General features: G+C 38.5%; 1 protein-coding gene across 2 annotated transcripts in view; it reads left to right on the forward strand.

Moving 5' to 3' along the window:
* rnf121 (ring finger protein 121) overlaps positions 1-12,627 on the forward strand; it is a 227,693-nt gene that overhangs the window by 170,703 nt on the left and 44,363 nt on the right. For both annotated transcript variants that reach the window (XM_056239150.1, XM_056239151.1), the window contains 2 exons: positions 6,895-7,015; positions 7,629-7,762. In XM_056239150.1, the coding sequence (XP_056095125.1) occupies positions 6,895-7,015; positions 7,629-7,762 (255 nt within the window). The remainder of the gene's footprint in view (positions 1-6,894; positions 7,016-7,628; positions 7,763-12,627) is intronic.

Below are 12,627 nucleotides of genomic sequence, written 5' to 3' on the forward strand. Positions count from 1 at the left end.
TTAGGAACACCATACTAATACTGTGTTTGACCCCCTTTCGCCTTCAGAACTGCCTTAATTCTACGTGGCATTGATTCAACAAGGTGCTGAAAGCATTCTTTAGAAATGTTGGCCCATATTGATAGGATAGCATCTTGCAGTTGATGGAGATTTGTGGGATGCCCATCCAGGGCACGAAGCTCCCGTTCCACCACATCCCAAAGATGCTCTATTGGGTTGAGATCTGGTGACTGTGGGGGCCATTTTAGTACAGTGAACTCATTGTCATGTTCAAGAAACCAATTTGAAATGATTCGAGCTTTTGTGACATGGTGCATTATCCTGCTGGAAGTAGCCATCAGAGGATGGGTACATGGTGGCCATAAAGGGATGGACATGGTCAGAAACAATGCTCGGGTAGGCCGTGGCATTTAAACGATGCCCAATTGGCACTAAGGGGCCTAAAGTGTGCCAAGAAAACATCCCCCACACCATTACATCACCACCACCACCAGCCTGCACAGTGGTAACAAGGCATGATGGATCCATGTTCTCATTCTGTTTACGCCAAATTCTGACTCTACCATCTGAATGTCTTAACAAAAATCGAGACTCATCAGACCAGGCAACATTTTTCCAGTCTTCAACTGTCCAATTTTGGTGAGCTCTTGCAACTTGTAGCCTCTTTTTCCAATTTGTAGTGGAGATGAGTGGTACCCGGTGGGGTCTTCTGCTGTTGTAGCCCATCTGCCTCAAGGTTGTGCGTGTTGTGGCTTCACAAATGCTTTGCTGCATACCTTGGTTGTAACGAGTGGTTATTTCAGTCAAAGTTGCTCTTCTATCAGCTTGAATCAGTCGGCCCATTCTCCTCTGACCTCTAGCATCAACAAGGCATTTTCGCCCACAGGACTGTCGCATACTGGATGTTTTTCCCTTTTCACACCATTCTTTGTAAACCCTAGAAATGGTTGTGCTTGAAAATCCCAGTAACTGAGCAGATTGTGAAATACTCAGACCGGCCCGTCTGGCACCAACAACCATGCCACGCTCAAAATTGCTTAAATCACCTTTCTTTCCCATTATGACATTCAGTTTGGAGTTCAGAAGGTTGTCTTGACCAGGACCACACCCCTAAATTGAAGCAACTGCCGTGTGATTGGTTGACTAGATAATTGCATTAATGAGAAATTGAACAGGTGTTCCTAATAATCCTTTAGGTGAGTGTGTATATATATATATATATATATATATATATACTGTGTATATATATATATATATATATATATATACACTCACCTAAAGGATTATTAGGAACACCATACTAATACTGTGTTTGACCCGCTTTCGCCTTCAGAACTGCCTTAATTCTACGTGCCATTAATTCAACAAGGTGCTGAAAGCATTCTTTAGAAATGTTGGCCCATATTGATAGAATAGCATCTTGCAGTTGATGGAGATTTGTGGGATGCACATCCAGGGCACGAAGCTCCCATTCCACCACATCCCAAAGATGCTCTATTGCAGTGGTTCCCAAACCTGTCCTGGCGACCCACCAACACTGCACGTTTTCTGTGTCTCCCTAATCAAACACACCTGATTCAACTCATCAGCTCAGCTAATGAGTTGAATCAGGTGTGTTTGATTAGGGAGACAAAGAAAACGTGCAGTGTTGGTGGGTCGCCAGGACAGGTTTGGGAACCACTGCTCTATTGGGTTGAGATCTGGTGACTGTGGGGGCCATTTTAGTACAGTGAACTCATTGCCATGTTCAAGAAACCAATTTGAAATTATTCGAGCTTTGTGACATGGTGCATTATCCTGCTGGAAGTAGCCATCAGAGGATGGGTACATGGTGGCCATAAAGGGATGGACATGGTCAGAAACAATGCTCGGGTAGGCTGTGGCATTTAACCCTCTGGGGTCCAAGGTGTTTTTGGGGTCCTTGAGATGTTTTGACATACTCTGACATTTGTGCTTTTTTCAGTTGCTTATAAACATATTACTGGCAAAGGTGTAATTACACTCTATTTAGCACACACAGGGCTACCATAATGTGTTATCAACATGTATGTACATTTTTGTATTTTTGAGAGAATATTGTTTATGCGTGGTTGTTGAAAAAACTAAAACTTAAAGTTTCTGAAATAAGGCCACAAAACACATACTAAATATGTGTCCACAAGACTTTTGACTAATGGATGTTGTCGCCTAGAGTTTTTTCTTCAAAATGATCTGAAAATCATCCTGCCTTATTATTCACATAAAACAATAGATTGGTTTAAATTTAAAAATGACACTTTTTGTTTGGAAAGGCAATATGCGCAGGGGTGTGGCCTGCTGTGATTCACACCTGAGAAGACAATGGGCCCGCATAATGAGCGCATAATGGAGCTGCATACTAATGACCCCTTCATTCAGGTGTTACTGAGCCACAAGAATGCAATGACAATATATATATATATATATATATATATATATGCCTATATAATACAAAATTGGTTCACAGTTCCAATTATTTATCTATTTTTCAAATTGTGCTTGCAAATTGTATAATATCAAATGTAAAAATTCCTAGTAATTGTGCAGTTAATTATCATACTGTTTTTACAGAAAGATTGGGAATGTATCCCAAATGTGTCACTAATAAAACACAATACAAATAATTTAAAGAGGAGGCTTATATTGAGCTTTTAAGATTTACCTAAGATTTATTTATATGTAGCCTACATATATTTTTGCTATTTTAATAAAAAGGTTACAATTACAACAACAATTAAAATTTTAACTATATTTCAAATGTAATCTTTCTTTGTATTAAATACTAAAGTATACATTTTATCATACATATTTCACAGTTGCGGATTAATTAGTTTGAATATAGCCTATAATCGAACAAACACTATAATAACATCTTAGCAAACAAGCTTATTTGATGTGGCAGTATTTTACAGTAAAAACGACATCTTGTCTTTCATATGTAACATATCGTTTTTATGATTAGGACATATAAATGTTAATTTGCAGTTTAATACGTTGCTTATACAAAAATATTTTATTTCAACATATTTCAGTCGATTTTTACTCATCTCAGTATTGGAATATAGTTAGGTAAAAGCTGTTCATTCATTCACACACAAAAACGCGATTCAAACAGTCTTTTTGTTTACAGACACTATTCCATATCGCGATTAGCACAAAGCACTTGAAAAGAATGTACCTATTTCCTCGGCTGGATCCGTTGCTCCTCCAAATGAAACTACCTGTAGCCTACTTCTGAGGTAATTTTTTCCAGGATTATTATTAAGATAGTACTATTATTCCTCACAGCGTCGTAAATCTGAGTCTCTTTCGGTGGGTTATCCAGCTAGTGTGGGCATGGATCGCCTCAGAGCATTTGTGTTTGAATAGAGCGCGCGCTCCGTGGGCGTGGTCAAATTAACTTTAATGAGCTGAGACGAGAACGACTATCATCTCTCTCTTTTCGTACAGATTACATAAAATGAGAAAAAAATTTTTTTATATAAATTACTTCATTTAAAAGAAGATAATTCAGGCTTCATGCCTGTGTGCCTGTATACCTGTTTGACTGAGTATTTGCAGAGTTACAGATGATTTTTCGGACGCGTTTCAGAATGGACTTCACTGACAGAAAGAACGCAGAACGTGCATCATGTTTATTTTTCTTTATTAGGCGAAAAGCACAACACTTTGTTTTTATTATGAGGTTCCACAAAAAAAATACAAATTTAACAGGATCGAATGATGTACAACACTTATATGTAAGATCAAAATTAACAGAGTAATTTGAGTCTCTTTTGCACTGATAAGGAAAAAAGTGAGCTGGTATCGCCGGCGAGACCGCCGACCCCAGAGAGTTAAACGATGCCCAATTGGCACTAAGGGGCCTAAAGTGTACCTAGACAACATCCCCCACACCATTACACCACCACCAGCAGCCTGCACAGTGGTAACGAGGCATGATGGATCCACGTTCTCATTCGGTTTACGCCAAATTCTGACTCTACCATCTGAATGTCTCAACAGAAATCGAGACTCATCAGACCAGGCAACATTTTTCCAGTCTTCAACTGTCCAATTTTGGTGAGCTCTTGCAAATTGTAGCCTCTTTTTCCTATTTGTAGTGGAGATGAGTGGTACCCGGTGGAGTCTTCTGCTGTTGTAGCCCATCCGCCTCAAGGTTGTGCGTGTTGTGGCTTCACAAATGCTTTGCTGCATACCTCTGTTGTAATGAGTGGTTATTTCAGTCAAAGTTGCTCTTCTATCAGTTTGAATCAGTCGGCCCATTCTCCTCTGACCTCTAGCATCAACAAGGCATTTTCGCCCACAGGACTGCCGCATACTGGATGTTTTTCCCTTTTCACACCATTCTTTGTAAACCCTAGAAATGGTTGTGCGTGAAAATCCCAGTAACTGTGCAGATTGTGAAATACTCAGACCAGCCCGTCTGGCACCAACAACCATGCCACGCTCAAAATTGCTTAAATCACTTTTCTTTCCCATTCTGACATTCAGTTTGGAGTTCAGGAGATTGTCTTGACCAGGACCACACTCCTAAATGCATTGAAGCAACTGCCATGTGATGGGTTGATTAGATAATTGCATTAATGAGAAATTGAACAGGTGTTCCTAATAATCCTTTAGGTGAGTGTGTGTATATATATATGCACGCGTGTAATACAATATTTAATACAATATTTCATTAAAGTTCAAGATCGTATATCATGCATCATCTTACAATGTTATTTGTCATGAATGTTGCTCAAAGGGGAGATTGTCATACACTGATAACCACTACTGAGAATTACTGAGAATTTAACAAAATATACCATATAGTTAGTATATCAAAATGAGGAAAAACAAAATGTTTGTAAATTTGTTGACAAATATAAATATACAATATAAAAACAGGGAAGATGCACGGGCATTATTTTAACTTTAGTTTTTACCTGAAACCTACCCCGTTCAGAGGGTAATGTCCCTTTAGGACAAATCATTTCCCTAGGGGGCCATCTTTGAAACGCCTCTTAGGCATGCAAGTGCAGCTCCTATCTCTTTGAATGGGGAAAAATCAAATTCTCCAAAACTGTTTGCCAAGCTTACGATTAAATTTCATATCTAAAATCACCAATGAAATCTGATATAACTGTCTCATAAATTTTGTTTCTAAACATTTGAATCATGACAGAAAACGACATTTTTTTCAGGCTGGATCAAGCTCATGTGCAGTGGAAGGACGCGTCTGACTGTTTCTATAGAAACCAGAGCTTCTAACTGCAGCTGCAGTGATGCAATGCAATGACTTTACCAATCTGCGATTGGCTCTTATTTAGAAGGCGGGACTTATTCCGCCATATTGAGCTTTGCACTTTTCCCCCATTCAAAACAATACGAGTGACGCTTCTTCTTATTCTATAGTCTTTGGTTATACACAAATGTGGATGTCCACATTCAAGCATTTCATACAATGGGCTTAAACCACTCACCCACAGCGCATTTAGTTCACAAACTGACAGTCGTGATCTATATGATTTTCATTTACAATAATAAATCCTATCCTAAATAAATCCTAAATTTAAAAGTATGATATGTACGCTTCTGAATGTAGTAAAGTAAAAGTTACCCAAAATAAAAATACTCCTATAAGGTAAACATACTTGAAAAGTATCCTTTGTTACTGTCACCCCTGTTCATTATACAGTGTAGATGGTATCAATGATTATAACAGAACATGAGCTTGCGCTTGTGAACTAAAGTGATTGACAGCTCTAGTAAATATGAAGGAAGTGTTCTTTGATTGCTTTCTGTATATAATTTTATCACAATTTGAATAACAATTGTTTTTCATGCTACTAAAAGGAACAATGTGTTGTTGACTGCTCAGTCAATGGCTTGTTTTATTGATTCAGAAATAATCTATTTTGCGACAGAACGTCTGACTGCACAATTGCTTATTAAAACAATTTATTACAAATCGGCTTTAGAATTAACATGGTTTCTTATGTGTTGCTGCATTATGGTTTCTTTCACATAAAGTGTGCAAAGCAAGCTTGTTGCAAAGCTTGTGACAAACAATTATACCCTGCTGACACAATCATGGTAAAGGGTTTGATAAGACTATATGAAATCATGGAACCTATACACCAATACATAGTAATAAACGGCAATATGTACATACAAATATTTTTACTGAATTTGTAAAATCTTTTTTGTGTATTGAGTGCACTCTGAGAGTGCTGATGGATGCAAACAAATAGCTGAGTTAGGTCTTGTGCCCAAATCCACACACCATCCACTACCCATGTGAAATTACTCCTTTGTTCCTGAAAGTACATGCTTGTTTTGTATAATATGAATGTGAAATATGTACTTTTTGGGACACAGCTTGTGAATCATTGAAAGTGAGAACTGAATTAAAGTTTTCTAATGAGGTTTAAATCAGAAACCCTTCTAAAATCTTTTGGAATGCTCTCAAAAAAAAAAAAATCATCTCATGGTAATCAAATATATTCACAAGGTTTTATATCACTGACAAAATATTATACCAATATATCACCCATTCTTAAGCCGGGGACACACTTAACGTCTATAAGGCCGATTATGAATGTAATTTGATACGACTGATCATGTCCAAACGTGCGGAGTCAAGAGACGGTTGCATTCAGTCTGTGTTTAAAATCTGCTCCAGTCGTTGTAAACAGTCTGTAAGTGTGTTCAGTCTTAGAATGTTTCAGCTAGTCGTTAAGTGTGTCCCCGGCTTTAGTGATAATTTTCACAAAACAATTATCAAACACTTGAAAAAACTGACCAGTTGACTGTAGGTGGTAAATGTTGATGACTGCATAGAGTAATTAAGAACTAATAATTTATGTTGAGTCTTATGTCTTATGCTTTTAGAATAAAGCCAGAAGATGCCATGGACTTTGGTGTGTCGCTTCTTTTTTACGGCCTGTATTATGGTGTACTTGGTCGGGATTTTGCAGAGATGTGTGCAGATTTTATGGCATCTACAGTTGGGGTAAGTGCTTGAATCAGTGGATAAACATCATGTTGCTTTTACCTATGTTTCCAGCCATCCTCCAAATTTTTGACACATTGGCTTATCTGAGCACTCACAAGTTTTTTTCACACTTTGATACAAGAGGTATAAATTAGTCTGATTTCAAGTTTGATTCCACCCCCTAACCGGGCCAATAAAACTGCCAGCTTTCACTTTGTTTTTACTCCTTTCTTTTAGTTTTACTATGAAATCATAACACACAACAGCACTTGGCTGTCTGTAATGTATGCCCATACGTTATCAACAGCAATTTACTTTTGCATCTAGCCTGATTGCTGGCATATCAGTTGCAAACCATTTGAAAAGCTGCTGTTACACTAACAAAACTAGCAAAACCTCAAATTCTAGTCTGTTTTCAGTAAGATATTTACCAGGCTATAATTATTTTTATTGAAATTCTCATTATATTATTTATTTTATTATGTCATTGTCTATTAATTACTTTTTCAGGACAATCTCAACAGAATTCTAAACACAATTATCTCTGGTAATCATGAAAAACTGGAAAAGGCATGGAAAAATTATTGGTCAAAGAGTGTATGAACCCTGATGTACAGATCTATTGCTTCAGTTTTACAGTGCATCTGGAATGCCCACTAAGCACCTGTCAGACAGCATCTGTGCTGTCTGTGGTCAGCCTATCCTTGTGGATGTGAGTGAAGAGGGGATCATAGAGAACACCTACAGACTCTCCTGCAACCATGTGTATCCTTTACCATTTTTACTGTTGTTAATTTATGTCGGCAATCTGCATGGTTCGTACAGACTATGTCAATTTTGGAAAATGTTTGTTTTTAACTTATGTTTTGAAATGAAGGTGGGTCAATCCGTGTCAAATCAACCAAATTTCAGAAACTTCCCCGGCTCAAATTTTTGATTTTGTTCATATTTTTTTCTGGTGAAAGACGTGCATAAATAGTGATAAAAGCCAAAATATTAAATGTCATGGGTGAATATTATTGAGTAATCCATTATTTTGTGGAGGGGTGTCAATTTTTAGCCTGGGATTTGGTGTCATTATTATTAATTTCAAATGGACATTGGTAGGTCTATTGGTAAAGATCTATTGACTTTAGCAATCTTTGTTGCATTATATGCCAACGGTGACAGTTCAAAAATGAAAAGATTTTGGTTCTTTAAGGGTCACTTCACCCATTTGCATTAAGGTTTGTATTGTTAGAAACCCAGTCATATATTATAATGATGGTGGAATTTTGCTTCTTTTTTTTCTGAGATGGGAGAAAAAAGGATTTAAGTGTTTTACTTCCATCCTATCGTGACGTAAATATCGTCATTTTGCGTCACGATAGGACGGAAGATAAATTTAATTGCATATTAAGAAAACTACAGCCTTTAGCTCATTATTATTCAAGGGCGTGGGACCCACTCACCCCACCGGCCTATTACAGATCAGTGGGTGGGACTAAACCTGAAGAAACTAAACTATTAATCTGCCATCTTGCTTGGAAGACAGCAAGCTAAGCTAACAAGCGCTCAAGGAGTTAGATTTACCATAATGCCTGAATTTACGACACACGATATGGAAGACGAGGATTTTGAAAATCTTTTGCTCGAAACTGATGTTCGTGGCTATTTATACGAGCCACAATATAGCGAAGAGCAGCTGAGGCTGATGGAGGAACAAGAGGCGGCGGCGTCGGCTGCGGCAGCGGCCGCCGCAGGAGACCAGCCCGGCGCAGACGAGAAGCCCGGGCTTGCTCGCGCTGTAGCGAATTGGTGGTGCTCGTGCTGTAACTGTGCGCCTATGGACACCGAGCTAGAGTCTGTCTGCTGCAAAGAATCTCTAAAATGCCAATTCCTTCTAGAAGAAATGTCAGAGGCAGACACGGACATGGAGTGTTGTGTTGTGAACCATCCGAGTTTCGCACCGCATATGGACAGAGGCGTCCTAGATCAGCTGTTCAAACGCGTTGCATTGTGGGAAATGTGGTTTACCAAACTAATGCGCTATAAAGTTACTTTCTGTCATAACTCGGTCAAAAAGGCACCAAATTTGAAAATTTTGACAGATTTCGAATACATATATGACCCACTTTCAATGAAGATCAAGGTTCCCAGGGGTGAAATGCTCCTTTAAGAAATTTATCTTTGGGTATCTTCATTTTGGCCCTATATGCTTTAATAACAGTGATATTGGGATCTCAATATGTCTTCAAGAATTGATCAACACATTTTCAATGGTCAAAAACCAAATGATGGCCACTTTGCATACAGCTTATATGTTTTTCTCTTAAAGAATTGTCTAAATTCACATTCCTGTCAGAGTGCCATCAAGTCCCAAGTTTGTGTGCCTGTAACTCAAGAAGTATTAAAGATATCTCAATATGATTTTACATTCTGGTTATTAGCAAACTTTTCTTTTGGTATGTTAATTTTTAAGGCCATATATGGTTCAATCCCATAGATATGGGGATCTCAATGCATCTCAGGCAAACTTATTTTTACATTCAATATTATTCATTAATAAGAAATCCTTCTTTAAATACAGTAAGTATTAGATGTTTTCTAAGTGACTATGAAAGTAAAATAATGCCAAATGTATTTTAAACAAAAAAACTTGTTGAATTGCACTAATTGTAAAAAAAATCATTGCATTAACAGTGCTTGCATTTTAATGCATTGTATTTTTATGGGCTGAAATTCAGCATGGTTGTATATTTAAGCTTTGAATATTTTAATTCAAAACATTACATATTTTCATTATTGAAAATTCAATTATACATTCACCTTTCAGATTTTACTTAAAAAATATTCAGTCCGTTTAAAAATACCTATAATATTCGACATGCAAATTAAAAAAAGAAAATTCAAAATTACTGCTTTTCCTGCAGTTCCCGGATGTGCAGAGTACCAATGTATATTCTCCATCTGCAGATGGTGCCAGAGTGTTGATGAAGACCAGAGCAACAGTTAGAGCAAGTCATTCATTCACAAAAACGGATTTACAGAAATGGAGCAAGTGGTAAGTATATGTGGTTATCAGGGCCAGTATATGCGGAAAAGCTGATAAAGACACAAAAGCTGCGTTTAAGTTTTGTACAAATCAAACGTTAAATCTGAGGAAGATATATTTCTCTCAGTTGTTAAGTTGCCTTAACTTTACATTGCGGCACTGTGCTGCAGTACTAGTGTTTCCCTCATACGTTATACTGCAGGATTCCCCTGCTGTAGGGACATATAAAACACTTAAAGGGTTAGTTCACGCCAAAATGAAAATTCTGTCAGTAATTACTCACCCTCATGTTGTTCCAACCCCGTAAGACTTTCGTTCATCTTCCGAACACAAATTAAGATATTTTTGATTAAATCTGAGAACTGTCTCACTCCTCCATAGGCTTCTAAAGGCATCGAAACTTGTTGGCCCAGAAAAGTTAAAGACATCGTTCAAATAGTCCAAGTGACTACAGTGGCTCTATCTTTAAGTTTATCAAGCGACGAGAATACTTTTTGTGCGAAAAAACCCCCCCCACAAATAACGACTTTATTTGTAACTATTAATTTCCTTCTCTGTGGGCCGTGAGATTTCACGTAGTGGAACTGCGCAAAGCTTCTGTGTTGCACGTCAACCCTTGTTCTTGTTACCCTGTAGCTCTCCTCCAGACAATCCTTCAAATTTCTTACATAGCTCGATTGAGACTGGGATGACTCATTAACCAGACGGACCGAAGACTAGATCTATTGGTAGTATGACTAATTCATCTACTAATTCGTATGGCGAGAATCCCGTCGAGTCATTACGCGTGCAATTATATGCGTGGACTAATGGGTTCACAAAGTCCCTCCAGCAGGTCTTTCCTTTATCATCCAGGGTCCCTAACATCTGGAGCAACATCCTGTTAAATTGAAATTGAAATGCCTTTTATTGTCACTATGCACATGTACAACGAGATTAAAAGCAACTTCTTTTCCAGTGTCAATATGTAGATATATAACAACATAGAATTAAAGCTGCAGTCCGTTTTTTCCTCTTTGTCACCATCTCTGTTCGAAATCGCGGAATTATCAACTTTACGTGAGTTGTACTTCAACACCCTCCCCTCGACACGGCACACAGTGTTTGAGGAGAGTGTGCTGTGCAGCTGTCAGTCACCGCGTCGATGTGGATATTGTCATTCAGAATCACAGATTATTCTTTTTGGAAGTATGACCAACATAAGAATTTTCACCGGAAAATGTCATCTGAACTAGTAAGAAACATCCACTTTTGTTCTGGTTCTGACATTGCAGTAAATCGCGCTGATTAAATCTAACAATTGCTATAAGTTATCGTCTCACGCAAAACCGTGCAAAGTAGCTATGTTCTCAAATTGTTAATGTTAACAACGTCAGCAAGCATTGCGTGACTATATGTAATATCCTTCCGATATTATCCTTGTTTTCGCATGGGCCGGTTGCAGTCTCTTTTTTTTTGTAGCCACTCCGAAGTCCGAACGAAGTTTTTTGCATTTTACAGCGGGTGAGTCTCTAGTTGTCACTGATGATCGTCGTTTGAACCTTTCTGGTTCCGCCATCAAATTGATAAGTTTAATTATATCAAGTGCTGTGAGAAAAGGCTATAAATCTCCACCTCCAGCATCCTCACACGCAATATAGCCTACTAGCCGAGACTCCTCCTTTATGTGTACAGATGTGACGTAATGACGCAAAGACATGCTCGAATCTCCCGCGGAAATCCACCAGTACCACTGGAATTAAAAACATTATTACAAGCTTACCGCTTTGAATCGAGTTAAGGCAAGCAGATAGTTTTGAACACTGGCTGGTTATGTATTTTATTAAATATGTATTTTGGATAATTTTTAACCCAAAAAAAGCTACGGACTGCAGCTTTAAATAAGTAGTGCAAAAGGAGAGGTAAATGTTATCAATATTATCAAAAGTATAAAATATTAAATATTAAATGTTGCACAATAAGTGGATAGAAGAAAGTTGGGGGGGTTAGACTGTGAAGTCAGTGCATATGTGAGTTCAAAATGATTATGGCTTTTGGAAAAAAAAACTGTTGGCCCTTGTTCTGATGCACCTGTAGCGCCTCCCTGAGGGCAACAGGTTAAACAGATCAAAGCCAGGGTGGGAGCTGTCCTTGATGACTTTTTTCGCTCTGCTAAGGCAGCAGGTGGTGTAAATGTCCATAAAGGAGGGGAGAGGGCAGCCGATGATCTTCTGTGCTACCTTTACTTCTCTCTGAAGCCTCTCCCTGTCTGCCATGGTGCAGCTGCCGTACCATACTGTGATACAGTACGTCAGTAGGCTCTCGATGGACAAGCGGTAGAAGGTCAGCAGCGGGTTGGAATCCAGGTTGCACTTCCTGAGAACCCGCAGAAAGTGTAGTCGCTGTTGAGCCTTCTTGATAACCGCTGTAATGTTGTCTGTCCAGGAGATGTCAGCGGAGATAAGGACGCCAAGAAACCGGAAGGTGTGGACCCTCTCCACACACTCACCGCTGATGTAAAGGGGGCTAGGTCGGTGCTGTTCTTCCTGTAGTCGACAATGATCTCCTTGGTGTTCAGAGCCAGGTTATTCTCTGAACACCAGGCTGCCAAGTTCAG

This window comes from Rhinichthys klamathensis, unplaced genomic scaffold (genome assembly GCF_029890125.1).
Source record: "Rhinichthys klamathensis goyatoka isolate OS25496 unplaced genomic scaffold, OSU_Roscu_1.1 h1tg000554l_1, whole genome shotgun sequence".
NCBI lineage: Eukaryota > Metazoa > Chordata > Actinopteri > Cypriniformes > Leuciscidae > Rhinichthys > Rhinichthys klamathensis.